General features: G+C 53.9%; 12 protein-coding genes across 12 annotated transcripts; 8 read left to right on the top strand and 4 right to left on the bottom strand.

Moving 5' to 3' along the window:
• ColSpa_03321 (protein-lysine N-methyltransferase EFM2) lies at window positions 1–1,145 on the top strand (the record flags this gene model as incomplete). The annotated part of the gene is made up of 3 exons (XM_049269533.1): window positions 1–289; window positions 321–805; window positions 858–1,145. The coding sequence occupies 3 exons, from the start codon at window positions 1–3 to the stop codon at window positions 1,143–1,145; spliced, it is 1,062 nt and encodes a 353-aa protein (XP_049125490.1).
• A 584-nt stretch (window positions 1,146–1,729) lies between these two features.
• ColSpa_03320 (uncharacterized protein) lies at window positions 1,730–3,406 on the top strand (the record flags this gene model as incomplete). The annotated part of the gene is made up of 3 exons (XM_049269532.1): window positions 1,730–1,905; window positions 2,015–2,086; window positions 2,299–3,406. The coding sequence occupies 3 exons, from the start codon at window positions 1,730–1,732 to the stop codon at window positions 3,404–3,406; spliced, it is 1,356 nt and encodes a 451-aa protein (XP_049125489.1).
• A 712-nt stretch (window positions 3,407–4,118) lies between these two features.
• ColSpa_03319 (uncharacterized protein) lies at window positions 4,119–6,515 on the bottom strand (the record flags this gene model as incomplete). The annotated part of the gene is made up of 7 exons (XM_049269531.1): window positions 4,119–5,166; window positions 5,222–5,624; window positions 5,673–5,727; window positions 5,883–5,984; window positions 6,036–6,134; window positions 6,188–6,407; window positions 6,463–6,515. The coding sequence occupies 7 exons, from the start codon at window positions 6,513–6,515 to the stop codon at window positions 4,119–4,121; spliced, it is 1,980 nt and encodes a 659-aa protein (XP_049125488.1).
• A 6,265-nt stretch (window positions 6,516–12,780) lies between these two features.
• ColSpa_03318 (DNA-directed RNA polymerases I, II, and III subunit RPABC5) lies at window positions 12,781–13,186 on the bottom strand (the record flags this gene model as incomplete). Its single annotated transcript, XM_049269530.1, has 4 exons — window positions 12,781–12,829; window positions 12,889–12,975; window positions 13,038–13,096; window positions 13,151–13,186. 4 exons carry the CDS (start codon window positions 13,184–13,186, stop codon window positions 12,781–12,783), a joined length of 231 nt encoding a protein of 76 aa, XP_049125487.1.
• Window positions 13,187–13,677: 491 nt separating this feature from the next.
• Window positions 13,678–16,665, top strand: ColSpa_03317 (U3 small nucleolar RNA-associated protein 20; the record flags this gene model as incomplete). Its single annotated transcript, XM_049269529.1, has 3 exons — window positions 13,678–14,009; window positions 14,060–14,847; window positions 14,903–16,665. 3 exons carry the CDS (start codon window positions 13,678–13,680, stop codon window positions 16,663–16,665), a joined length of 2,883 nt encoding a protein of 960 aa, XP_049125486.1.
• Window positions 16,666–17,118: 453 nt separating this feature from the next.
• On the top strand, window positions 17,119–17,340 carry ColSpa_03316 (leucoanthocyanidin dioxygenase; the record flags this gene model as incomplete). Its single annotated transcript, XM_049269528.1, has 1 exon — window positions 17,119–17,340. The coding sequence occupies one exon, from the start codon at window positions 17,119–17,121 to the stop codon at window positions 17,338–17,340; it is 222 nt and encodes a 73-aa protein (XP_049125485.1).
• Window positions 17,341–17,403: 63 nt separating this feature from the next.
• On the top strand, window positions 17,404–18,372 carry ColSpa_03315 (putative isoaspartyl peptidase/L-asparaginase; the record flags this gene model as incomplete). The annotated part of the gene is made up of 1 exon (XM_049269527.1): window positions 17,404–18,372. The coding sequence occupies one exon, from the start codon at window positions 17,404–17,406 to the stop codon at window positions 18,370–18,372; it is 969 nt and encodes a 322-aa protein (XP_049125484.1).
• A 624-nt stretch (window positions 18,373–18,996) lies between these two features.
• On the bottom strand, window positions 18,997–19,455 carry ColSpa_03314 (uncharacterized protein; the record flags this gene model as incomplete). The annotated part of the gene is made up of 4 exons (XM_049269526.1): window positions 18,997–19,069; window positions 19,133–19,203; window positions 19,274–19,345; window positions 19,447–19,455. 4 exons carry the CDS (start codon window positions 19,453–19,455, stop codon window positions 18,997–18,999), a joined length of 225 nt encoding a protein of 74 aa, XP_049125483.1.
• Window positions 19,456–20,291: 836 nt separating this feature from the next.
• On the top strand, window positions 20,292–21,325 carry ColSpa_03313 (uncharacterized protein; the record flags this gene model as incomplete). Its single annotated transcript, XM_049269525.1, has 3 exons — window positions 20,292–20,400; window positions 20,478–20,610; window positions 20,779–21,325. The coding sequence occupies 3 exons, from the start codon at window positions 20,292–20,294 to the stop codon at window positions 21,323–21,325; spliced, it is 789 nt and encodes a 262-aa protein (XP_049125482.1).
• Window positions 21,326–21,884: 559 nt separating this feature from the next.
• Window positions 21,885–23,477, top strand: ColSpa_03312 (uncharacterized protein; the record flags this gene model as incomplete). The annotated part of the gene is made up of 1 exon (XM_049269524.1): window positions 21,885–23,477. The coding sequence occupies one exon, from the start codon at window positions 21,885–21,887 to the stop codon at window positions 23,475–23,477; it is 1,593 nt and encodes a 530-aa protein (XP_049125481.1).
• A 645-nt stretch (window positions 23,478–24,122) lies between these two features.
• Window positions 24,123–24,845, bottom strand: ColSpa_03311 (heterokaryon incompatibility protein s; the record flags this gene model as incomplete). Its single annotated transcript, XM_049269523.1, has 2 exons — window positions 24,123–24,680; window positions 24,729–24,845. 2 exons carry the CDS (start codon window positions 24,843–24,845, stop codon window positions 24,123–24,125), a joined length of 675 nt encoding a protein of 224 aa, XP_049125480.1.
• A 613-nt stretch (window positions 24,846–25,458) lies between these two features.
• ColSpa_03310 (vegetative incompatibility protein HET-E-1) lies at window positions 25,459–26,625 on the top strand (the record flags this gene model as incomplete). The annotated part of the gene is made up of 1 exon (XM_049269522.1): window positions 25,459–26,625. The coding sequence occupies one exon, from the start codon at window positions 25,459–25,461 to the stop codon at window positions 26,623–26,625; it is 1,167 nt and encodes a 388-aa protein (XP_049125479.1).
• Window positions 26,626–27,279: the final 654 nt, after the last annotated feature.

The raw sequence follows: 27,279 nt of genomic DNA, 5'->3' as shown, positions 1-27,279 counted from the left end.
ATGTTACTCGAACCAAAGGACTTCCCGCAGATGTGGCAGAAACCGTCAAGTGATGACTTACTCAGCACACTGAAGCAACTGGAACTCAGCCCCCCGATATGGAGTCACAAACAGAGGCGATCCGACATCGTTCATGAGCAAGAGGCCACAGCCTATTTCCGGCGCGAAGTATCAATGTACCTGTCATCCATCATCAAGAGCGGTCTCTCCTGGATCGAGGACGACGATGAGAAGGAGGAAATCTGGTCAGAGGCCAGCCGTAGGATGACGGAGCGCTGTGGAAGAACAGGTATGTGAAGGACGGAGTTGCCACTTCTCAGACTCGGGCGCCCAGCCTCTTACGCAAAGTGTAGCCATGGGCGAAATCACACGGCGGTGGCCCTTTAGAGAAGACGCTCTCACGCCGACGTTCGAGCTCATCATCCGAGAGCCGCCCCTGACAGGCGACTCGCTCGGCCTCAAGACATGGGGCTCTTCGTACGTCTTGGCTCAGCACCTGCCGTCTATCGGATCGACTGCACTTTTCCGCCTCTTTGACGAGTCTCTCGGCCAGCCCCGGCCGTCCGTGTTGGAGTTGGGTTCCGGCACAGGCCTGCTCGGACTCGCGGCGGCGGCATTGTGGAAGGCCCACGTTATCTTGAGTGACTTACCCGATATTATGTCAAATCTGCGGCACAACGTCGAGGCCAACCGGGCGGCCGTGGAGAAGCTCGGCGGTTCACTGAACGCAGGAGCCCTTACCTGGGGTGGTTCAGGGGAAGACGAGGTTGACCAAGACTTGTTTGACAAGAAGAACCAGTTCAAGGTTTGCATGGTTGCGCCGCATGACCGGTCTAACTCACTCATATGTTTTACAGGTCGTCCTTGCCGCTGATCCTCTCTATGATGACTGTCATCCAGGCCTTCTGGCCGGCGCTTTTTCGGAACAGCTTTCGAATGAAGACGACGCACGCGCTGTTGTGATGGTCCCCTTGCGAGACGAAACGACGAAAGGGCTGTTGAAGGCATTCAGAGATGCCATGGGAAGCCAAGAGCTGCCTCTGGCCTGCATCGAAGAGGGAACTCTCGACGGCCAAGACGATTGGGGCGAGGCCGAGGAGGGCACCCAAGTGACATGTTGGTGGGGCATCTTTGCGCGCAACTAATAAGCATAACCCGCGAACGACTGTTATAGGATGAGAAAATCTGGAATGCCTTAGACGGTAAACGAAAGAAAGGAAAATACAAGACAAGATTGCTGGCATACACACCTAGCTATAGATCTAGACGTGCTCAATGAGATAAAGATGCAAGTAGAAGATGACTCGGCACCGTACTAAAAGGGCGGGTGACCGAATGGACAAACGACCTTCTCACCTTCCATCTGAACTCAAAAGCCTTATGCGCATAGCAAGAAGCAGCCGCTCTTGCCTTCCCTCGTGTATTGGCTCTACTTTACTATATCATATCCACCGTGACAACCTATCTTAGCGCCTGTCGTGAGATACGTTGTGAATCACTCGCTCTTGCTCCCATCTCATCGTTTCTCGTCTTCATTCACTGTCAACATTTGCCAGCAAGCTAATCACTTTCTCTGTTCTCATTCTCACACACACACACACACACACACACACACACACACACACATCCTGCTGCCGCACAGCTTGCCTCGGCACTCATAACCTTTTCAAATCCGACGACTTCACCAACCTAGCCAATCCCAAGAAACCAAAACGAAACACCAAAAACAATGGTTGGGCAGATCTCTTACACTGAGGAGCAGATCCTCTTCATCCTGGAACAGACTCTCGCCAACGAGAAGCGCGACGTCATCCTCCACGAGTACCAGAAGAAGTTTCACAAGTCTCTTTCCGTATCGCAGCTCCGATACGTTAAGTCCAAATACGGCCATGACCCTGAGTTTGGGTAAGCATAATTCTCTCTTGTTCTTGTCTGTTCTTTTGCCGATTGTTGTTTCCTTATGTTATCGTTAAAAATAAAGAAAATATGTGAATTTCTGATAATCATTCGGCAGTACGGCGATGGTCAATCGCAAGCTCCCAAAGAACGGTGGCAACCGGAAGACAGCAAAACCGCCCTTGCAAGAGTGAGCCGGCCCGAACAGCTTTTTGCTTTATCACATCAGCTGACATTACAAAGGGAAGCAGCTCAGTCTCTTCAACCTGTGAATAGAATCCCATTCTCGATTTTCAAACACCTGCCCCAGTCAAGCTCAGGTGACTCAGAGTCTGTGCCAGCAGAGTATCAAAATCTGCGATGTGTAGCAGACTGTACGAGCAGCCTTCCCGACAAACCCAGCACGTCCCAAAACTTGCCATCATTGGAGGAACAAGCGCAGTCGCAGCCACAAGACGAGGCCTTCCCACAATACCAGTCGCAAGCCAGTGCCCCAGAGCTCTCTGGGACATACTGGTTCGACCAGTATGCCCCGACGGCATACAAGACCCCTTACGGTTACCAGCCTGTTCTACACTACTACAACCAACTCTTATATCCCTCCACGGCGCAGAAGAGACAGCACGAAGAGTCTGTTAAGCTGCTTCCGGCTTTGACACCAAACCCGAAGCTCACAAGAGCATGGCATGATCCCTCGTACTTGCCTGCTACTGTCCATGAAACCGCCAGTGAGAGCGAGGCGAAGCGAACAAGACTGGAGCCGCAAGGAAACACTTTCACCCCGATACCAACGGCTACACCATCCCAGATGCCCATGAACGACCTTATGTACCAAGCCATGGAACAGAGTAGTACACACTCCTTCGACGTCGCCCATCCTGAAAGACCCATCACTCCTACAAACCCAACCGTGACGGGCAACGCCCTCTACACTGACGGTGACGAGAGCGAACTTTCGCCGTGCAGCCAATTGATTAAAGAGACAGACCCCGAAAACCGACCTGGAGATCCCATGCCGACGCCCCCGTCTCTCCAAATGCCCCGGGATTGGAACGACAACGCCTGCCCGAACGACACCTTAGCTCAGGAACCAGCATCAATGACAACTCCAATGTCTACGGCAGTTCTCTCCCCGCCAACATCTGCAGACGCGAGTCTCACGTTCTCGGATACAATTTGGAGTCAATTCTTCGACGAGACAGAATTCAGTCTCCAGAACAATCACGAAGTCAGTTTTTCTCACTCTCCTCAGCTCTACGAGGCCTACGACCAGACGCTGGACCCGGCGTTCGACCAAGTCATCGAAGATACTTCACAGACACCAGCCGGAGAATCCATTGCCGAGACGGGAATCAGTGGCTATGGATGGGCCGGCGAGAATCAAGGTCAGTCTGCCTCTGCTGCAATGACGGTACCGCAGCAGTTCGATTTCAGCAATGACGACAGTTTTTCCAGCAGCCTCGAAGACTTTGACTGGCGTGCTTGTTTCTCTCCTGGTAACCAGGCGTAGGGAGCTGATGCCCACCAGAGTCAGTCGGGTCCATCTGAGCAAGGCAACAACTTCGCTTTTCCACTTCAACTTCATACATTGGTGGGCTTCCATTGTCTTGGGTAGGCTAGATTGGGAGGGAGAAACGTACCAGAACGTTCACTAAGAGTAGCTAGGATACCCAAGTTCAGGCATGAATGCACGAGATCACGATACTTGGGCCAAGGAAAGGTAAACGGATGTAGGAGCCTGCATATTGATAGGTAGTTGGTGGTCATTGCGACACAGGCTATAATATATGATTTCTCTTTCCAGATATGGCCACAATATCCATTGTGACATGTGGTAAGAACGAACGACGCTTTCAAGCTCCCCTCCCCTTCACCTAGAGTTGGATAAATAAAATGATGATGTGCGATTTTCTAGCCTCCCAAAGTCCAAGTTCCCGGCGCCAAAATCCGTCCACGATGGGTATCTAGTGCAATAGAAACGAAGAAATGGGCACTCGCCTCCAGTGTTGTCATGTGTTCGTGTGATGCGCGTTGCGTATGTTTGGGTCGTGTAGAAATCCTTCCTAAACCAAATTTCGTTGAAAAACAAACCCCGCCCTTTATCCCTTCTTTAATCATGTTGAATAAGGACGGCAATACCATACTCGTTAAATAACCGATTCAGAGTCGTGAGAAACAGGGGAAGAAAATATGCAGAGGCCAGAGGTGCGGGAGAACAATGCTCAGATGGCGATAGTGGTCGACTTTCTTGACTCGCCTTCCTCCGGCGGGAAGCCAAACACTAGCTTGTAGAGGTCACGCAAGAAGCTGTACTGGTTGGCCCTCTGGCTCATGTAGTGGACACTCTTGGCCATGTCGTGCGCTGAGATGCGCTTCCCGCGGGCTGGGAGCAGTGATGATCCCCGGAAAGACGAGTCGGCCTGGACCAGGTTCTTGTAGTGCTGCAGGAGCGTCGAATGCGCCGGCAAAGACCCGAAGGACCCCGTGGGCATGTGCTTGACGAAGGCTTGCAGGGCTGCTTTCTCGCCCTTGCTGTCGAGGGCCGGGTCTCGGGCGAAGCCGACGTTCATGGCCGCCTTGATAATGAGGGCCTTGATTCGGCTGCTATTGCTGTCATCGCCCGCCGTGGTGGTCGTCGCCGTGCTCGATGTTTTATTGCTGCTCTGCGAGTAGCTGGACAGCTGGGACGCGCTGCTCGACCACCGTCCTCCGCGCCCGCTGTCTGACGTCGTGCCTAGAACGAGAATGTTTGGGACCCGAGGCGAGGAGCTCTCGGGTGAGATGGGTGTGTCTTCGAACTCCGTCACAGGAGTTTCGGGAACTGGAGGAGGCTTTCGGGGTCGTTCCTCGGGCAAACCCTTGTGGCTCTCCCTCTTTGAAAAGGAAGAGCGGTTCGAGGCTCTACTCTCGCCACGAGAAGGCTGATCGTACTGCTGCTGATGACCGAAGAAGCTGGTCTGGCTCGGTCGTGGGGTATTTCGGTCTGGTCGAACCTGGGTCCAACCGTCTCGGAACAAATCACAAAGCTCCCAGCAGGCCTGAACAGCTGAACACAGGAGCTCCTCGTCGGGTGCTCTACCGTCGCGCTTGTTTTGCCTCAGACTGAACAGCATTTCCGCGAGGGACCAGCACGCCTTCAATAGAGAGTCGGTCTCATCGGCCAGCTCGCTTCGCTGCTTCATCAGTCGATGACAAAGGGTGATGTAGAAATCCAATGTTCGCTCTCGGAAGGGCTCTGGAAGATTCTGGATATCCTGAGCGCTATATAGACTGGTACAGGGTCAGCTTCTAGCCCCAAAGATCGTCTTTTCAAGGCCAAACATACTGGTTGTTGAGTTCGAAACTAACTCGCAAAACGGAGTCGGCGACTTCGTCCTTCTTTTGCCGTACATCGAAGAGTGACTGGCAGAAATCGCGGCAGAGGTCAAGGTTCTCTCGCACGTGGTGGTCGTATACATCCTCGTCCCTGTTGTCATACAAACGTTGGCACAGCTTCCAGCATGCCATCCATGCTTTCTCATGTGCGTCAGGGGTCCCCGAACTGTTGAACATCCGTGTACGATGAATTGAGCTCAGATTGGCCAGGGTGTTGCAAAGAGTCCAGCATTCCTGAAGGGCTGTCCGCAATGCTCTGATCTCCGAATCTTCTTGGGGCAGGGCGGGGGTGGCGAAAGGTTCCTCATCGTAGTTTTCGGCATCAGTGTCTACCTCTCTCCCTTCGTCGATTTCTGGGTTGTGTTAGGCAGTCCAATAAGATTTAGGGTCGCGAAACGTACTCTCAAGGCTACTTGTGCTGCTGGATCTGAGTCGGGAAGACTCATTGAGCATATCCTGCAAGTCTTGAGCGCGGGGCGTCGCACTGTCTAAGCTGTATCTAACAGGTCTGATGTCGGTCGAGAGCGGAGGGGGAGTAGGTAGTCCAGGTGACCTAGACTGTTCCATTTCAGTAAGCAATTCGCGCTAAGCGATGACATCAATAGGCGTACCTTGATTGCATGTTCGGTTACGGACGGAAGGCTCATTGTGTCGGTTTTGGGCGATGACCTTTCGCTGGCTTGATCTGGCTTTACAGTCGGTTCCGTCGAAGCCTGCCCGATAATCAGTCACTGTTCCTGTCACTTAGGTCGATTGGCACTTACCCAACTGTGAAAGCTTTCTGGCGCATGTATGACTGAGACGGCCTCCTCGCTGCTACTCTGCCGCACATGGTCGGGAATGTTGGTAGAGAGCATCATGAGCTGTACTGTGTTAGTCACGCTGCATACCTTTACAAGTTGGAAAGTGGGTGTACCTGAGGATGCGGCGCCGGGTTGGTCTGTGTAGTACGAGCTTGTTGAACTTCATCCGCTTCCTCGTCCTCGATCTCGGTTGTTTCCGTACCAGTCGATGTCACAGGCGAAGGACCGACGATATCGCTTGGACTCATGAGGTTCAAATTCGTTGACGGAACTCTCTGAATGGATGACGGTCGGAGAGAGTTGCGGTTGGAGTGGTCTGAAGCGTTCGACGACCTGGAGTGATGTGTAAGTTCGTGGACGACTGTACGATGTCTACATGATGGCTTACATGTTGGCGAAAGGAGACTGGAACGACCCGTTGTCAGGGGACGAGACTGACATGTCGTTGTGGTGGGAGTAGCTAGATATTTGACTTCCAATAGACGAGCGGAGGGGGGCCTCGAGTGCCATGATCAGCCGAAGGGGCTTGTCGATATCGGCAACAACGTCTTGACTACGACACAAGAAGTGCTCAAAGCTGTCCAGCAGACTCGTAGTCGGCGCTTGTCAATCCGAAGAATGCCTCGAGCACCGCACGCAGCGCGCTTGTAGGTCGACTCAGCCGACTTCTGAGCCGCACTGGTCGAATTAGGTGCCTTGATCGTGGCGGCCGTCGAGGCGGAGGGACGAAGCTGTGCTGAGAAGGTCTCGTCGATAGCGGCCTAGAGATCACCAAAGCTTCCAGACGAGCAGCAACAGGCTTAAAGGTGAGGGAGCTCGAGAGCGAGAGGGTGGGGAGGGCAGTTTAAGAGGAGCTGTGCCTAGTCACTGTTACCTCAATGCTGGGTAGAGCGACGAATGGTAGGGTAACTGGGGGCTCCAGGCCGATCCTGGCCTCTCGTGTCTGTGCCTCGCTCACGCGAAATATCGACAGGGCCAGGCTTGGATTTGCTGCGCCGGGGCGGGTCTGCGCTTGCTGGTCGAGCAGCAGGGGTGCAACAACAGCGGTTCTGATGAGTGAAGGGTCGATTTATGGGGAAGATGCGTTGGATTGACCTGCGGACAACGCGACTAGTACCGCCTCGATGGGAGAGGTGGAGGGAAATGGGAGAGAGAGCGCACGAAGACGCCGGAGAACGGAATCAGGCTGAGCTGCGCGGTCCTGCGATTATGCTGCAATGTAGCTGTGGAGGGGCGGTTGAGAAGAGCTGCGGCTAAGATTCGACGAAACGGGTGACTAGCACGGCTCCACCGAATGCTTCGTCGTCTACTCGGTCTCGTGCAGCCGGGTAGGAGAAAGAACAACTGACAGGAAGGATGGATAGACAGGCAGATGGCGGTTGATTGAAACAACGCAGTGGATGGTGTGTGGGTGTTAAACCTCTACCGTACAGCCACAGGCGGCCCAACGCGGGCAGGTTGATGGTACAGGCAAACAGGAGAATACCAAATGTTCGATTGACCTGGAGACTGCGCCGTTTCTGCAGAGAAGGAGGCAGCAGCCGTCGTTGTATGCTCTTCGGGTTAACAACGAGCAAGACAAAATCGGGAAACGAGTTGTGGAGGAGAGTCAAGACAAAGCTGCCAAAAAGTTTAGGTGTTGTCTGAATGGCTGATCGAATTCCACTCCGCCTTATGGACAGGCACCTCCCATGGCAGGGTATCAGAAGGGGGGCACCTGAGAGGATCGTCGAAGAGTTCGCTGGCCGTTCTGCTGCGAAAGCGAGCGATCCGACAGGACGACCGGAAGAACACTAGCATCACAAGTCGTCGAGGTCGATGAGGCCAAGGCCGAGGCGTACGCTAGAAAAAGAAGACGAGAGAGGGAGAGAGCTCCACGAAGTGGGATCCAATCCGCGAGCTGGTTCGACTTTGACTGCGCGCTCTCCCTCAGTGGCACGCAACCACCATTTTGCCCTTTGCCCTCACTCTGCGAACTTGGCCCGGGTAAGGCAGGCACCGGCAAGCATGTCGAGGGCACTGGTGGGCCAGTCAGAGCTGCAGCTGCGCGTCTTCTCCCATGGTCATCGCAGCGCACCTCCTGACGGGTTGGACCAGTCAGAGGTGAGCACAAGGTGGTGTCGGTGGTCGAGAGGAGCGTCGTCAAGCTGTGGGCTGCATAAAGCAGACAGGCGTCGGCGCTTAGCAGAGATGGGGTCCCACTTCATCCAGCGAACCACAAGCACCCCTGCACTAGCCAGGGACCCACTTGCCATGGAAGGGTTGACCTTAAGTTTGGAGGAGGGGAGCGAGACGCAAGGGAAGCCCGGTAAGAAAAAGACTCAGGGTAGGCAGAGAGCGGGTGACAGGGCTTCTGTCCCGTACTCTCCACCGAGCGAAGGAACTAGGTAGGGCAGGGCGTGCCTTGGACCTCGAAAGCACTGAGAAGCAAGCGAACCAACGTGAGTTGAGGTGCCCTGAATGAAACCCCGTTCCAGTGAAAATCTGCGGCACTGAATTCGGATGATGTATAACTTGCTTGGTTGTGATAACTGTCGAATGAGAGGAAAATGAGGGGCAAGGTGAATGGGACGATCATGAATATAGTTCTGATAAGCAATCCGTCACTCGACGCTGTTGCTGATAATATACAAGGCCGGGCTCCCATTCCAGCCGAGTTCTCATGTTGCACCGAGATAGCTCTCTACCTCGCCTGTATTTCGAAGAAATTGCGGCCTGCAGCGACAAGATGTCTAGGCTGAGCCGGTGTGCTGGGCCCAACGTTATCAACCGCGGTCTGCATCCATGATGATCTGAAATGGGACTTTGGTCCCCCTTTGGACTGCGCGCAGTGCGCCTGCTTGCGTACCAAGGATGGATGGACGGATATCGCGCGCAGCCCTTCCCCAACCCCGTCCCTGTCCGTCTGTTCTGTAGGAAGAGTATGTCCAGAATGACCAGAACATGTCCAGGGCCAATCCGATGATGCCGTGTCATTGAAGACAAAAGAAACACAGTCACGCTGCCCAAAGGAGCTTGTGTTTGGTGTCTTGTTGTGTACATGTATGCGGATCTGGGGACCGTAACACGCATGTGTGCTCGTGAACGGCGCTGCCCGTCCGTCGTCGTGGTCACGTCTCCCGCCAGTCCCGGGGCAGGTTTGCCGCCTTGGTGAGACCGTGGACGAATAGCTTGGCCGCGCCCATCGCCAAGCGGGGATGAGCTGTTGGGAGCAGAAGTAAAAAACAGAGACAGACGCACGGCACAACGCTTGTTCACTCCCACCCGCGCCGGCTGCGGTAAGGTGTAGGTGATTTGTAACCTCATTTGCCGACTCCAGCGTGACGGAACCGAGTGTGGCCTCGACCGCGACACTCGACAAGGGTTCGGAGATGGTGGCCCGAGCTAGTCGGTTGACGAGTAAACAAAGCCCATGCATTCTTCCCCATTGTTCTTGAGCCAACGTGTGGTTGATGTTGCAAGCTCCGTGGAATTATGCCTAGTCGGGTCGGGAGGCGTCAGGCCAAGTGTTACCCGTCCTCTGGGTAAGGTAGGCAGGACGAGGAGGCTGGTAACGTGCTCGTCTACCATTCCCCAGGTTATTGCCGCGCGTGCAGTCATATGGAAGCCGATGTTTGTGGTCCTATGCCCTGGTAAAGTGAGAGACCAGGGTGTAAATTGGGTACCAACAAGGAGAAAGGAGGAACTGGAGATCAACTGTACACTAGAAGAGAATGGTGACTTACAACACGCGGCTTAAAACTCCATCCAAGTTCCCCGTCTCCCGCTTCTCCTCATATTCATGAAGATAAGGCTTCCCAAGTTCTGGGCCGGCAGTTCCTCAGGAATAGCAAAAACTTCCATCTGGAGGATGCCTGCGGGTTGTCAATGTAAAGGACGTGGAAAGTGCGACGCGGCGCAACTGGTGCTGCTGTTAACCGGAAAGTGGGCCCCCTTCTTCCTCTGATCGACTTCTACTGACACGCTAGGTCTGACAGGCCGCTCAAGCCTACCGTTTGCCATGGAGGGGAGCCTGGACCCATTAAATAACGGATTCGAATCCTACTGGCACGGCGGATACGTACCTTTCACCGTTGGTTGTGCTCAGGCCGTTGGTTCAACTCAAGTTCTCGGACTAGGACCGGACGACTTCACCCCTCATTTTTTGCACTACCCACTACCTCCATCATGTCCCTGTACTGGAGTCTCTCGTTCTTTCGTAGCCTTCTACATTGTATATCGCCAGGATGACCACGCCGTATGGCTACGAAGACAATATGAAACTTCCATGTCGTCCCTCCTCCTTTAATATCATTGTTTGTGGCAGCAAGGGGTTCAGTCTTCGAAAAGGGACGATATTTGGCGTCACCTTGCGACCCTCACTCCGGACTTATCCCGGCTATTATATCATCGATACTATAGGGCCATAAAGTTACATCTCATGCTCACTGTCTTGGACTGCAGGTCACGAAGGTGTCGACGAGTTGGAAAGAAGACCAGTCCAACCTCCCAACAGCAGCTGGCTGCCTTGTTGTCGGTCGAGGGTCCCCTGGCAGACCCCATGCCAAGTCCATCAATGTCTCGCAGCCATTTCTCTCACCTGATAACAATTCGTTTTGCGAACCATCTTGTGCTTAGCGAGCTCTTTGCTCAAGGTACCGCCCCATGTTGTTGGTCTGGGTTTAGCGGCACCCTGCCCTCGGTCCTCATTGCTGTTCCTTTCATGAAGAATCGTGTCCCAGCCATCAGTTTAGTGCGGTGATAACCCTGGATCTCATGCCGGTGTCTTCCATTAATCACAGCGCTAGCACAACTCCTGGAAACCCAAGCCAACCCAGACTCAGAAATCCGTACCCAGGCACCAGTTGCCGATCGCCGACCGGGGACCGGGTTGTTCATCCACCACCACTCTACACCGAGAAGGATCAAATACGATGTCAGATTTTGTCATTCTTGCAAATTCCTCACGATGACGAAGGAAAGTGGCCATAAACAAGCAGCAACAGACCTTCGTCTGTCATCTGCCGATTTTTGCGGTCTGGCCGCCGACATACAGGATTGCGATTCTCAAGTGGCGCCTCCGCTTGCCGTAAGGCATCCCAGAAGCCACGGCCGCATCACGCATGCAAGCCAACGCGCATAGGCGCCAACAAGCAGTTCCGCAGAACCTACGGCTCAAAGTTCCGGATCAGGCATCGCTTTCCCTCCTGCAACCAATATGAAGCTAGGGTTTCTTGCATACTGGGAACACGGGTCCATTCACCGGAGCGTTTGCGCGGCAAGTTGAATCCTTTCGCGGTTACGCCGATTCAAACTACTGCGTTTGAAGCAACACGATGGACTCATGCATAGGAATGTTGACCTCGATTCACCAAAGTTTGCCTGCCATCGAGCTGTTTCTTCGCGTCTTTGAGTCAGTCCGACGGACTTATCTCCAGACTCTGAACGCCGTGCAGCAAACCAAGACGTGTTGGAGGAACCCTGCGTTCCTTCGACAAATCATCAACGCCCACGAAATGGAGCTCGGCGGATATCGACCTAATTCGGAAATCTTGTTGGTGCACCTTGCGGCAAAAGCAGCACCGCACCGTTCCCAGACGCTCGGGTCCCGAAGCTAGCCACTGTACCAAGACTTTGTACATCGTTTTGCGCCGCTCCCTCGACGACTCATATCCTCTATGAGTCGTGAGAATCATAGGTTGTCAAGTAGGCGGGTCATCGGAATGAAGTGAGTATACTGTACATCTCAATCGACAATAGTGTTGGGCAGCGATGGCTGGGGTTATCTTAGGCTTTTAGGGAAAACCAAGCCGTCTTCTTTCGCTCTCCCGCTCTGTCGCCGAAGCCCAGCCCAATCGCGGAAAGTCATCATGTTTGGCCCCCAAAGTAAACTGGTGCGATGAACGCTGAGTGGTTGAGGCTCTTTGGTCTAAGAGGTGCATTGTATGTGACACTCGGTGTTCCCCTGCCCTGCCATCTAACGCATGGCTGGCTCAGCATGGCGTATTGGTGGTCAGCGATGGACGCTAGGCCGACTAGCATGAAGCTACGTTGTGTATCATGGTTATCTCCTTGCCTTGACCGCCATATCCAAAGACGCTCTCCCCGTCGACTCGGAACACGGTCCTATTAGCTCGCGGTAACCACGTTTGGGACTTATCATTGTTGGATGTTCCAATGCCTGTCTCTTAGATTGCCTGATATATCCACGTTCACTTTAGGAATCTAGTAAAGCAAGTGGTTGGTAAAGCCCTGGCGGTCCAGCAAACAAGACTGGTCAGACGGCTTGGAGCTTTTTTGTCATTGACCGGGACCCGACATGCGTTCTAGTCACATGATGAGATGCGCAGCGCCCAGCAGAACAACCCTTTTGGATTTTGTACCTTCACAACCAGGTTCTCAGCAACCTTCCCTGCCCTCAGTCGACTTCCTAGGGAGTATCGTCACACTGGGATCGGCCATGACGTTGACTTGGATGGCCGCCGTTTCCGTGCGATACTTTGTGGTGCCTCTACTGCAGACATCGCAATCTTGCATAGGATCAAAGAACGCGAGAAATCGACCATAGCCGTCTCATCGGCGCGGGATAACGTCGATGCTCTTCCATGGCTCAAGTGACCAACCGGCTGTTCTGGACACTGGGTAATATGCCCTTGTGTGGTTCCCTAACGCCTTGCAATGCTCTTAATTCCAAAACTCCATTCGTATTATCCTTTCCTAGACGAGTTTACGGGTTCAAGGACATCTTCTTCTCGTTGCGACCATCAGGAGTGTATCTGTAGTGGTTGTAAGTCTCAAGATGCGCCTAAGAGCGAGGGTTCGGCAGAATGCGTACTTTAGGAGCTTCTCGATAAGGTCGACGTGGGTCATGACCATGCGACGACAGCAATAACGCTTGAGGCCCAACTGATCCATCGCGTCGCTGTCGAAGTGCATGTCAGTATGCTTGGACCACACATAGTTGAATAATTGTACGTGACTCACCCATCAGTAATACCGTCGTCGATGAGCTTCAGGTAGCGCTCCCAGAGATCGCCGGTGACCTAGAGAAAAGTTAGAGACCAGATTGAGCCAAGACAAGTACTCGGCAAACTGACCTTTCCGCACGAGAAACAGCGAACAGGAATAATCATTTTGGCGGGGTTACTCGATGTAGAGACGTGTTGCAAATCGAGAAATCTCGGCGTAGGTTGGTGGTGTTGACCGTGTCTTGATTGTCGCGTGTTGCGCAGTTCCAGCTTTCGTCGTCGCTTGCAAATCGTCGCCGCCGCCAAAGAAACTTTGGTCCCATATGCGGTTCGAAGGCGGGAAGGTGCGAGCCTGCGAAAAGAAAATTCGTCGGCCCGCGAATGTTCCGCTCCTTATCTTATCAGTGTTGATTGTGGGGGAGCTCCACCAATTGCACGGCCTAGCGACAGAGCGGGACCAAAATTTCTCTGGGCTCTCGAACTTTTTTTCCAGGAAAAGACGAAGGGTCGTGTGTGTGCGAACAGAGCAGGAATTCCAAGCCAGACTGCCGAACGAACGTCTGAAGGCCGCAAACTTTCCCTTCCCTGTCCACCCGCCCCGGAAACCTACGAAGAGGTCGAACCCGTGTATTCACCAATTTCAACACAAATACACAATGGCCGGCCCGTCGACCCCGAGAAGTCGGGAGGATGCGAAGAAGAGGAAGAGAGAGCAGAACGAGAGGGATGGGCAAGCGAAGCGCCTTCGCCAGAGGGGGAAGCAGAGCCCCGGCAACCAACTGAAGAATGGGCAGGCAGACGCAGGCGACCTTCGCGACAATGCTTTGAACGTGTTGTCGCAGCTCCAGAAGAACCTTACGGACGACCAAATCGAAAGCGAGCTTGTCAAGCTTGGGAACACCGAGGCCCAGGAAGCAGGATGGCAGGTTTCACTGCCAATGGGAGGCCGTATGGCTGACATCGACCCCATCTTCGCGGAGAACGAGAAGTAGGTTCACCCGATGGCGGTATCATCGTCTGCGTCTAACATCAAACTAGGTACCTGATCCTCACTTACAACACCTCCTTGCAAATCTACTCTGTGGCCGAGTCCCTCCTGATCCGAAGAATCGCCCTGCCAGTGGTGCAAAACACATACGCCGAAAAGGCTTCCGCTCCCACGATCGTGGCCACGCGCCAATCACAACTCAAGCCCGATTTCCTCTGGGTAGCCTGCTCCGACGGCCGGGTCTGGCGCGTCAATTGGAAGAAGGGAACCACAGTCTACGATGAGTTCCGTACGCAGTCGCAAACGGCGCTGGACATGTCTGTGGTGTCAATCGAAGGTGCCAAAACCAAGACCGAAGTCATCTATGTTTCCGAAGCGAGGAAGCAGTCGAGAGGCGAGATCGTTGCGTACTTTGGACCCGACTTCACGCAGCCCACCTCCGAGGTCCTCTTCACGTCGAAGCAGGTTGATCAGGGCATTCATCTGCTGCGCTCGAGCGCCGATGGCAAGACTATTGTCGGAGCCACAAGAGAGGGTCTGGTTGTCGGAACCGTAGTCCCCGAGGTCTCCAAGACCGACGTGGGCCTCGAGTGCGAGTTCTTCACCTTCGATACGGCCGATATTGTCTGCTCCCTCGACATCCGAGTCACAAACAACAAGGACGGTTCAGTCCTTGACCTGATTGCAGGTGGTGCTCGAGGTGCCATTTACTTCTACAACGACATCCTCAGAAAACTGCAGAACATCAACGCGCCGAAGTCGAAAAAGGACAGTCTGCAGGGTCGCAAATACCACTGGCACAGGAGGGCTGTGCACAGCTTGAAGTGGTCGAAGGATGGTGAGCGGAGACAACTCTGGATAGCATGACGATCAGAAGCTAATCTACCTCTTAGGTCACTACATGATTTCTGGTGGTTCAGAAAATGTCCTTGTGCTCTGGCAGATGGACACCGGAAAGATGGACCATCTTCCTCATCTGTCGGGAAGTATCGAGAACATCGTCGTGTCACCCACGGGAGCATCGTACGCCCTTCACTTGGATGACAACTCCGCCATGGTTCTCTCCACCTCCGAGATGAAGCCATCGACATACATCTCCGGCATCCAGTCGGCTGCCCGATTCACATCAACGCCCAAGGACTTGCTTGTCAAGCGTGTTTGGTCGGTGTCTGATGAAGTGCGGCACCCGGTCCCTGCTGCCCTGAATCCTGCAGAGCCATCGAGACTTTACGTTTGCACTGGTACAGGTCAGCAAGCGATGCTGGCTGGTGAGCTCCAGTCGGCCCCCCTGTTGCAGTCGTTCGATATGGAGTCATTCCGCAGCATCTCAAAGCAGGCTCTAGCAAGAACCCAGCCGACGGATGTCAATATCACATCAAAGGGAAACCCCATTTCGGAACCCCGCATCACCCACGTTGCATTTTCTCAAGACGGCCAGTGGCTGGCCACGGTCGACGACTGGCAACCGCCTAAGCGTGACCTCGAAAAGGTCGCACCAGAAGCGCGTGAACAGTTTGTGAGAGAAAGACGCGAAATTTATCTCAAGTTCTGGTCTGCCACGGCTGGCGAGGAGAACTTTGCTCTGTCATCTAGAATCAACAGCCCCCACGTCACCAGCCGGCCAGAGACTGTTCTTGCACTTGCAGCAGACCACACAACGAATAGATTTGCCACTCTCGGAGACGACGGTATGGCGCGGATATGGCAGTCGAGGACAAGACAGCAGGATGGACTCACCTCCAAGGACAATGCTGGTGAGGCTTTGCATTCATGGTCATGCTCTTTGGCTGTAGGTCTCGGTAGCAATGTGGGTGCTGATGCGCTTGCCATTGCTGGAGAGACGACGAGCGAGCGCAGCGGTAGCCTGTGCTTCTCTGAGGACGGTTCGACCCTTTTTGTCGCCTTTGGCAGCTCGAACGACGGTGCTGTCTACGTAATTGACACCAAGTCTGGCGAGATTAGGTTAACTTTGGAGAACCTATGGAAGGGCCACATTCGCCGCTTGCAGGTTCTCTCTCCTTACATTATCACCCTCTCAGACGACCTAAGAGTGTACGATGTAGTGGCTGATGAGCTGCAATACGGCATCCAGCTGCCAAGCGGTCGAAACGCCGCCGCAGTGAAGGAGTTCAGCCACTTGGCAATCGACCGCAAGTCGCGGACCTTTGCCGTCGTCGTGCCCGGCGGTCAAGCATCCCAGCTTGCCGTGTTCAAGCCGGAGGAACCTGAGCTGCTGTGCGTGAGGCGCATCCCCCACCGTATCACCAGTCTCGTCTCCACCGGAAGCTCGTCTGGCTTCGTGGCAGTCGACGACGCCGCGCAGCTCTGGACCATCGCCGAGGCCACGGACCCCGCCTCCGTGGTCCTCTCGAGACCGTTGGAGGATATGCAACTGGATGGCGAACCCGTTACGGCGGACGCAATTCTGGACGACGCCATCGAGGACGAGGAGATGGCCAGCGACAATGAGCAAGAAGAGATTGCTGCCAACGGGGATGAGATGGATTTGGACGATGACGACGCCCAGCCTGCTGTCATCAATAGGCAGAAGCTGGCGGAGCTGTTTGATGCGGCGCCGGCGTTTGCCATGCCCTCTGTCGAGGACATGTTCTACAAGGTTACGGGGTTGTTGGCGACGAAGCCTTTGGGGTCATGAACCGGCTACAACACACAAAAGTTGTCAATCTATGTGCATTATACCCGATAATAGAAGAATGTAAAAGCATTTCGAATTTCATATCATTTGCAAGACTGACCACGATCTAGTGACTGGCAAGTCGGGTCGTGATGGTCCGGTGGGCTTTCAGAAAGCGCGTTCCCCGCGGCACCGAAATGCGGGGCAGACTGATCGCCGAGAGCCCCGCCGCCCCGAAGCACGTCATTCCCGACGCCTGTCACTTCATTGGGGGCTCAATCATCGGGCTTACTTCGACAGCAGTGTGTTTATACCATACACTTGCTGTCCTCATCTAAATCATACCATATGGCGTTCTACGCGAGATATTGGTGAAGGGTAGGAGGAGTTTCTAGACTACTCAAGTTGTCTTATTCTTAGTACAGCCGTTGGGTTTCTTCACACATCCTAGTGGGACAATCGTAGTGAGACACCATGTCTTTCACGTCGATTCCGATACTCGACCTCGCCTTGGCGCAGGACCCCGAGACGAAGCCCCAGTTCCTCGACGACCTCCGCCATGCACTAATGGAAGTCGGCTTCCTGTATCTCAAAAACGTCGGCATCCCCGACGAATTGTTCCAGAGAGTGATTAGGGAGGGCAAGGCATTCTTTGACATTCCGACCGAGGAAAAGTACGGCGAGCTTCTTGTTTGAGTGATGAGCTCGAAATCATAATGGATGGATGGAGCTGACGATCTACTCAGGCTTAAAATCGAGATGAAGAATGCCAAGTCTTTCTTGGGATACTCTCAACTCTCGGCCGAAATCACGGCAGGCAAGACAGACCACCGTGAACAGATTGATCTTTCTACGGAGCATCCAATCCCGGGGCCCAACGACCCGTTATACTACAACCTCCTCGCCCCAAACCAGTGGCCCTCGGAATCCGCCCTCCCGGGCTTCCGCGCCACCTTCACCGAGTACATGGACCGCATGGGCGAGATCTCCATTGCCTTCACCTCTCTGATCGCCGAGGCCATTAAGCTTCCGCCCTCCGCCTTCTCCAAATACTTCGACGCCAAACAGCAGCACAAGCTCAAGATCGTAAAGTACCCGGACCTGCAGGAGCTCGGCATCACCGACCAGGCCGTCCAGGGCCAGGGTGTCGGCCCGCACAAGGACAGCATGCTGAGCAGCTACCTCCTTCAGGCGAGCCATCACCGCGGGCTGCAGGTGCAGAACGTCCGGGGCGAGTGGATTGACGCGCCGCCGATTGAGGGGACGCTGGTGGTAGCCATTGGGCAGGGGTTGGAGGCACTCACGCAGGGGGTGTGCGTGTCGACGACGCATCGCGTGCTGAGCCCGGCTGCCGGGCAGGGCGCGCGGTTCTCGATTCCCTTCTTCCAGGGAGTAAGGGGGGATGCGGATTTTGAGGACCTGGAAACTGTGGGCGTCGGACAGGTGCCAGAGGATATCAAGGAGCAGAGGAGGGCAGTGCTGGAGAGGAATGGCGGGACGAGGCTGGATGATGTCGAGTTTACGTTCCGGAAGGGCGGGGTCGCGAAGACCCTTGGGGAGGCGACGTTGAGGAACCGGGTCAAGAGTCATCCGGACGTTGGGGAGAGATGGTATCCGGATATCTTGGCTGCGATCCGGGAGGAGCAGGCGAAGGCGGCTGCGGCGAAGGAGGAGGGGAATGGAAAGGGGGTTCCTGTGGCGTCTTCGGTTGCGGTACCGGCTCATTGAGAGGGCTATGTCTTTAGTGCAGCTAGACAGCGCAACGTCGCTTCAAGACTTTATATACGGTCAAAGGAGATCGGCATTCAGGATCTGAGATTCTTGCACTCGTGAGAATAGTGACTATGTCGCATAAGGCGACCTTGAAGTGTGGAAGCCGAGGCACGAACCATCAAAGTGAAATAGCATGAGGCGTCGGCTCTGCAGATCAAAGACAAATATCATGAATAGGATTCGTAGACTGCGTCTTTCCCCTGGAGAGTGGCAGGAGATAAGAGCTACCGAGTATCAGGACATGACTCTCATTCCTCCCCGCAACGAATCCCTCTCACAAGGGCCCCCCTTCGCCTGGAGTATCATTAGCAACCGCCGCAAGCGGTTTCAGTCAAAAGATACAGGTCTTGTTAACCACGGTTGCAAGCATGGTAGATGTGTACTCGTAGGCTCGTATTTTGTTTTCCGGTATTAAAGAGAGCAAGATTCCAATATTACGCCATTCGCTGAATGCCCCGACTCGACTCGACCAACTACGCCTCTCTCGCCCCTCGATCGCACACCACGCGACTCTGCCACAACTCCTCGCCAAGCCTTTCGCGAAAATTTCACAATCCCATAAGGTGGAGTTCCTCTCCATTATGCGGCGACAAAGGAGGGGAAGCAATCAGGAAGTCCCTTGCTGTGCTTGTTCTCGGCGTGCTCGGTCAAACTAGATGAGAGTTGAACCGTCAGTATTGCGCTCTGCTATACGGAAAGTGGCGATGTAGCTTACGCGGGCGCCTTGGTGGTCTTGAGGAAGGTGGCCTTGCAGATCTGGCACTGGATATCCTTGGCTGCGGCGTTCTGTGTGCGCAAAGGTTAGAGACGCCCATTCAGAGTACGATACAGTCTGGACGTGAGATCAATGACTTACCACCTTGAGCTGGGAGCCCTTGGGCTTCGCATCCTTGGCGTTGCGATCACGCTTCTGCTGAGCCTTTGCGCCCTGTAATCCGAGTTGTCAGCATTGGCCTGCCCCTCAATTTGGTTTCCACCGGACCCTGATCAGCGGTGGGGTGAGGGAGGTGCAGTGTGTGTTTGACATACGTTGCCCATCTTGAATGTCTGGTTGAGGAGGATCGAAGAGTTTGTGAAAGCGGGTGTTGCAAGTGTTGAGGAGTTGTCGGCTTGCGTAAGAATCGGAGGCGTTCGTGAGATTTAGGAAGAGAGAAAAGAGAAACGGCTTAAAGCGGGCGCAGACTGACAACTTTTTTTCCTCCCCTCCCCTCGGACGACCCCGTAGCGCTTCTGCATGGATCTGCATTCCAGACTGTTTTGGGCACGGGCCCCCGGGGCTTCTAATGGCTGCTCCACTGAGGGGCTGGGGTTTCTCTTCACCGACACCGACAGGCCCTGCTACCAAAGTCCGGGTGCCGGATTTTGTTGAGTTCCGGGCAAGTTCGCTTGAGAAGCCGTTTCATCCCGCCTCTTCCTTTCACATGCCTGGCGTCCGTTCTGGCCTGTTTCATTATACAGGCCCATATTTCCCGATAGAGGTTGCAGCTTTCCCACGTTGTTTGAAGATTGGATGCTGGGCTCGTCTCTGCATGTAGCTTTCCGCCCCTCCATCGACCCTGAGCTGTTGTCGGCTGGGGACTGTGCCTTCGCTTCGTATCATTCGACGCTACATCGCTCTAGTCACCTTTTTAGCCCCTGTTGATTTTTGATCCCAGAGACGCGTATGAGCTGAACCGTGTCGCAGCATCGTCACCGAGGCGCGTCAAGCTCAACTGAGGAACTGGTCTGTCTTTTAAGTGCTCTTCAACAACTTTTGCGATCACTATCTTGTTCTATTGAGATATCGTCCTTTCTCGCTTTGAATAAAAAGACTACGTGGAACAATCAATCAGACACCATACGAAGAATATCATCCGTCAACAACACGCAACAGCATGGCGAGCCCTAAGTCCGCGTCGTCGGATATGATGTCCAGCAAAGAGTTTCAACGACTGCTCGCCAATTATGAACCTCTCATCGACTCCATCTCAGTCTCTAAAGGCGGTATGTCGGCCCTTGATCGCGGTCTCTCCCACATTTACACGAGGCCCGCCGGCAGAGTATCTGACTCTGCCATGTAGCCAAGGCTGGCCAGAAGACCCTGCAAGAACTTGATCAGTTCCGTTTCGTCGATGCGCCGGCCCTCTTTTCGCAGGATGATCCGAAGCGAGCTATGGAGCATGACGATGTCAAACTTCTCGTTGACTGGAAACTGTGAGTACCTATTTCCCCTCATGTCCCGTTGCCACCGTCGACATTACACTCGGAGCTTCGGTTCAGACTACCGTTGCAACGTTGCATTGAACGATTGATTTTGAGGTCACACACATCCATTTCTCTCGTGATTGGTATAACTTTAATTGCTCACTTTTCCATTTGCAGCCGTCATGGGAAATTTCGTCCGACGCTGATGAAGTTCGTGTCGTCTAATGACTCCGCAGCTGTCCAGAAGACCGTCAAAGAAGCTATCGACAGCTACCGAGACACAGCTGACCTTTCCGCTGCGCTAAATATACTGACCAAGCTGAAGGGGATCGGTCCCGCCACAGCTTCGCTTCTTCTGGCAGTTCACTATCCTCAAAAAGTCCTTTTCTTCTCTGATGAGGCATACTACTGGCTGTGCAACAAGGGCCAGAAAGCTTCACTCAAGTATAACATGAAGGAGTATGAGTCTCTCAATGCTGAGGCAAGAAAGCTCATGAAAGATCTCGACGTTTCGGCAATTGAGGTCGAGAAAGTGGCTTATGTCCTACTCAAACAAGATGGTTCTGTCCCGAAGCCTGCCCCGGACGACTCCACACCGAAGCCTACCAAGACTGAGCCCACGAGGCCCAAAAAGCCAGCTTCGGCAAAGAGGAAGAAGAGTCCCGAAGGAGCAGTTGAGGACAAGGTTCCAGTCAGACGATCGAAACGCGGGAAGGCGGCATAATAAGCTTATTCAGGTCAGGCGTTCGGATGGTGGAAAATGTGCCCGCCCGAAATGTGGTAGATAACAGTCACAGACCAGTTGGGACGATATGATCCAATCCGGATCGACGGATCTACCGGACTGTATCCGTGTTGCATGCATCTACAGCCGGAAGAGCTGGTGATGGTGCTTCATCATGTCCCGAATCCAGGGCTACGAGGACAACGATTCTCAAAGTGATGGCTCGCATCCTCTTATTCAATTACTTTACTTTCCGAAAATTTTCCCATTGGTCTTGGATGGAAGGAAAGGATCGCACGGAGATCGTTGCGGCACAGCGGCCCGTCTGCAGCGTCGTCAGCGAGAAGGAGTGCCTTCCACTACTGGGCCGTGGCGACCCGACCTTTTCCCGGCCCCGCGTGATCTAGACCCCGGAACCCAGTCGGCAGCGGACATCGATACTACCTACGTAGTACTGTCGCTTTGGGAGCATGGTCCAACTGGTGGTTTGCAACACGAACACGCGACACCAAGGTTCTGCGAGTACGACATTGTGCTCTGCAGCCGTTTGTTCCGCATCATGGACGACGAAATGTTTGAAGATCAATATGGGCAGGGCGATGATGATACCTTGCCCCCGCCACCCCCAGATTTCTCATCTATGCCCGACGACCTGTTCTCTCAACTTCTCTCACCTTTTGACACCCCCAGTTTGCTTTGGTCTCAGTCCTTCCCAATTGCTCTAGACAACCATCCAAGAGGATTTATGCGCGCCGACGAAATCTTCACAGAGAACGGTGGGCCGATCCCGCTGCCACCGAGGTTCGCTCAGATCAAGCGAAGTCTTGTCGCGGGGAAGGAGTACGCAATAGTGCAATCGTGGGAACGTCTGTTAGTCGCCCTCCGCGCCGAGATCGCGGTGATTGGCGTCACCAAGTCCGATATCATTCCAACCATTGACTTCTCGGAGCTCCAAGATCACTCCCGCGTGTCCGAGTTCGCCGCCAAGCTCCGACGCCGAGGTGGTGCCGTCATTCGCAACGTCGTACCGGCCTCGGAAGCCCATGCTTGGCGGGAGGAGACGGAGACTTACCTCTCAGACAACCCACATACCAAGGGCTGGCCAACGCGCGACCCTCACCTCTTTGGAATTTACTGGTCCCCGGCACAGATCAAGGGCCGTGCTCATCCCAATGTCCTCGCCGCCCAGCGCTTCTTGATGGGCCTCTGGCGGCCCCGGGATCCGAACGCTCCCGTGGCGGTTGATCACCCCGTGGCATACGCCGACCGTCTAAGGATACGTACCCCCGGAGATGAGGCCTGGCATTTGAATGCTCACGTCGATGGTGGCAGCGTTGAGCGTTGGGAGAGCGATGGCTACGGGAACGCTGGAACATATCAGCGGATCTGGGACGGACGGTGGGAGGACTATGACCCCTGGGACAGCAGCACCCGACTCAAGGTTACCTCAGACCTCTACAACGGCGCGGGCTCATGCAGCATGTTCCGCATGTTCCAAGGCTGGCTCTCCATGTCCGATATCAACCCGGCCGATGGCACCCTTCTGCTTTGCCCAATGCTCCAGCTCGCCACGGCCTATTTCCTCTTACGCCCTTTCTTCTCGCCACGCAATTCCACGCCGACTTCTCCAGACTTCCTCGCACGTGAGAATTGGGCGTTGGACTTCGCCCAAACGAGCTTCATCCAGGGCGCCGTGCCGTCGTACACACAAGAACTCAACTCAGTACTTCACCCGCACCTACAGCTTGACAAGTCTCTCGTGCGCATCCCACCTGTTCGACCTGGTGACTACGTTGTCTGGCACCCGGACATGGTGTACGGTGTTGACAGGGTGCCGGTGTCGTCGGCGCCTGCGACAATTATGTACATCCCGGCCTGCCCCCTGACGCAGACCAACGCGCTATACCTCGCCCGCCAGCGCAAGGCGTTCCTCCTCGGTCAGCCGAGCCCAGACTTTGGGGGCGGTAAAGGGGAGACGACGCACATGGGTCGACCAGGCGTGCAAGAGGTCAGCGATGCGGGCGGGGAGGACGGACTGAGGGCTATGGGTTTGTTGCCGTGGGAGGATAAGGAAGGGAAGAGTCCAACAGAGAAGGCGCTGGTAAGGATGGCGAATGCGATCTTGTTCCCTGAGAGCTACGATATGGTTTAGTAAATGCAAAAATGGGAAGGCTGCAAGGCGTTTGGGTTGATACCTTTGTACACTTCCGGGCACGCATACTGTTTTGGACGGGGAAAAGGAAGGAAAAACTAGCGGGATATGGCAAAATTGACAAAAGGTCTTGGCTAGACCGCTGGGTCACTCGCAAATACTGACACCGTTCTGGGCGTTTGCCTTGAATCGTAATGGTCACCTCAACCGAAGAATAGAGTCCATCATGTAGTCTTGATCTGTCAACAAGACTCTGTTATGGCGTATGTGAGCGTGGGTGAGCTGCACGCTACTTTGACATATCTGGGATGGGGGGACAAGTTGGTCAAGACAAGACAATCCCGACGACCTGGATAACTAGATCATCAACTGGGGCTGGGCTAGCACTATCAGACAATCGTAGGTCAAACCCTTCAGAGTCCATCGTCTAAAGTAATATGTGCAGATAAGAACGTAAATTCCTACTGCACAGGCGTCTATCTATTCGATACTTAGACTCGATCAAGTCCCTTTGTATGTCCCAAATAGATTTCCAATTTACACCGCCGAGTCTCCTGTAGCATCAACCGCTTCTGCCGAGTTCGTTGTTCGATCAATGAAACCGATGCCCCGGGCAAGGACGGTGTCTGTAATTGAGTGGCCCACCTAGACATCCACCCTGTCTTTTGTCCGTATGGCCCCTACCGAGTTACTGCCGGCAATCATGTTAATCTTGCGATCAACGGCTTCCAGCAGAACTTCATCCGTGTCCTTCGCTGATTCCTGCAGCGCCGCGCGGCTCGATTCGTCGTCGATATCTTCAATCTCCATCTCGGCCAGCCTGCGGCGGGTAGCATCGAGGGGGAACAGCTTTTCCAGGTCGTCGACAGGAGCAGTGATCTGGGTCATCAACTTTCCTAACTGCTTCCCGTCGTAGAGTGCCCATGTGGTCTTTTTGAGCACACTGGCGCCCTTCTGTCTACGACGAGCGAGCGCACCGGCTCGATGATGTAGACGCTGGCCCATGGGGGTCATATCCGTCATTTGAAGTAGGCTGAGGTTCTTCGGCTCGGGACTCAATTCATACCGTCTCGAAGTCTTTTGTGCACCTTGTATAAGAAGGATGATCTCCTCGATGATAGACCGTGCCAGCTCGACCGATGTGTCGCCACCAGAAGTGTCGGCTGCGAACCGCGCGTCCCCGTTGACGTTGACCGACTCACCCTATCTCCCTAACCTCGTCTGTGTGACGTCGAGCCTCAGTTGATAGACCTGATAATCGCGACCGAAGTTTCGGCCTAGTTGAATGTACTCGAAGCAAGTGACGCAGTTGTTGAAGAGTGCGGCGACGCTTAGAGCGCCCGCGAAAGTGCCGGAAACCTCGGCCATTCCCACAATTGCATGAATATTGGCATCGAGACGACGATTTTGACGTGAAGAGTGATTGAGGCTGCTGGATAATCTTGGCATCGAGTGAGCAGGGGTTTCATTGGCTCTGGTCAGACTGACCTATGTTTCCGCGCCGAGCGACGCCTGCGTGTGCCAGCCTTTCCCACCCTTGGTCTTTTCCTGCCGTGGCAACGGCGATGCCATCATCGAGATATAATCTTAAATACACTATTAAAACAGACAGAATAGTCGGTCAGACTTTATCTGAAATGGCGGACGACGACGGGAAGCGACCTAGGTAGGTGTCCAAATTCTAAGGGGTATCCGTAGCCCGCCTTAAAGCTAAGCATATACTCGTAGCCAGTATCACGAAACATCGAATAAAGTTGCATCCGCGGTCGCAAAAGACAATGGTTCTCTCCACGTCGGTAATGTCTACAACTACCGGACAAAGGATGATCTAGAACATCGCAGAATAGCCGCCTTAAAGGCTCTACATACCTCGCCGTACCAGGATCGAAAAAACAGGAATCCGGACCGTGTCTCTGGAACTTGCCAATGGTTCCTGGATCACAAGCTATACACCGAGTGGCGGGACAGTTCTGTATCCAGCATGCTCTGGGTCTCTGCAGACCCTGGCTGTGGGAAGTCCGTCTTGGCAAAGCACTTCGTAGACAACGAGCTCCCGACCACCGCAGACAGGACGACATGCTACTTCTTTTTCAAAGACGACTTCGAAGACCAGCGCAGTGCAAAGGGTGCGCTTCGATGCATCCTCCACCAGCTCCTTTTAAGGAAGGAGAAACTCTTTTCTGAGCACGTACTCAAAGTCTTCGAGGCAAATGGAGACCACCTACTTGGCTCCATCAGTGAGCTTTGGGACCTTCTCGTAAATATTTCCCAAGACTCCATGGCCGGCGAAATCGTCTGCATTCTCGACGCGTTCGACGAGTGTGATGAACGAGAACGGGCCGAGCTTACAAGAATGCTGTGCGAGTTCTACAGGAGGCAGAGCAAGGACTGCAAGCTGAAATTATGCCTAACCTGCCGGCCGTACGATCAAATTAGACGGGGTTTCGAAAGGATCGACGTTGCCAATTTTTCCATCGTCCATCTCAGTGGGGACAGCGAGGAAGAGGTGGAAAAGATTGCCCAAGAGATCCGCTTCGTCGTAGAGACTGAGACAATTAGGCTCGGGAAAGCCATGAATCTCCGGCCGAATGAGGAAGATCTCATCCGGCAACAGCTCCTTCACGTCCCAAACCGCACGTATCTGTGGGTTTATCTTACTCTTGACCTGCTCTGGAGAGATCTTTATATCGATAAGAACAGAATCCTTGCAGCCACCTCGGAGCTTCCTCAGACCATTAACGAGGCATATGACAGAATACTGAGCAAGAGTAGCAACGAAGAACGTGCTAGGCGGCTGCTACAAATAATCGTGGTAGCAACGCGACCGTTGTCATTGAAAGAGATGGGTGTGGCTTTGAGCATCCAAGACCACCACCAGTCTTACAAAGATCTAGACTTGGAGCGGGATGATGTTGCCTCCAGTCGATATGTGAGGAACCTCTGTGGGCTTTTCGTCACAGTCATTGACTCTAAAGTCTTTCTTCTCCATCAAACAGCGAGGGAGTTCCTAATACAGGGACACCAGCCGCCCCTCAAAGGTCCTAACACATCGCTCAAATGGAACGAATCTGCATTCGGCACTTACTTTTTTGCGATTTTCGAGGCCCTGTGTCTCGGACAGGGGGCATACTTTCTACTCAGTACATGAAGAATCATACTTTCCTCGAGTACTCAGCCCGGAATTGGCATGTACACTCCCAGGAATCAGGATTCCCAGATGTCGAGTCCATGTTCAAGTTATGCAACAGGCCGCCAGGCGATTCGAATGCTATCCCACCCTGGTTCGAAGCGCATTGGTCGAACTCCCATGACGGCGTCCCAAAGGACTTCACCCCTCTCATGATTGCCTCCTACTGCGGAGTGCTGCCTGTGGTGAAAAGCCTATTGAGGAAAAACCGTGATCAAGTAGGGCATGTTGATGGCAGGTATGAACGGTCTGCCTTGTCATGGGCTGCGGAGCACGGTTTCCATGAAGTCGTCGCCCTCTTTCTCAAAGACTTTCGAAGCCGCTTTCGTCGCCTGATTCAGTGGAAGAAGCCTTACTTCGAGATGGAAAGCCTCGATGGCCGAACGCCTCTGGCATATGCTGCCTTGAACGGCCACTCTAAAGTCGTCAAGCTGTTGCTTGAGGCAGGTGCTAGTCCTGATACGCAAGACAGGCTTCACGGCACCCCAATATCTTATGCTATTTGCAGTGGAAATCATGAGGTCATCGACTTGTTTACAAAGGGCCAACGAGATCCTGTGCGAGAGAAAGTTATTGATGAGCAGCTCAGGAAACTGTGCCGTTCTGCAATCGAAA

This window comes from Colletotrichum spaethianum (assembly GCF_022836535.1).
Source record: "Colletotrichum spaethianum MAFF 239500 DNA, contig06, whole genome shotgun sequence".
Taxonomy (NCBI): Eukaryota; Fungi; Ascomycota; class Sordariomycetes; order Glomerellales; family Glomerellaceae; genus Colletotrichum; species Colletotrichum spaethianum.
The sequence above is the reverse complement of the archived record's forward strand: the minus strand, read 5'-3'. Positions and strand labels throughout refer to the sequence as shown.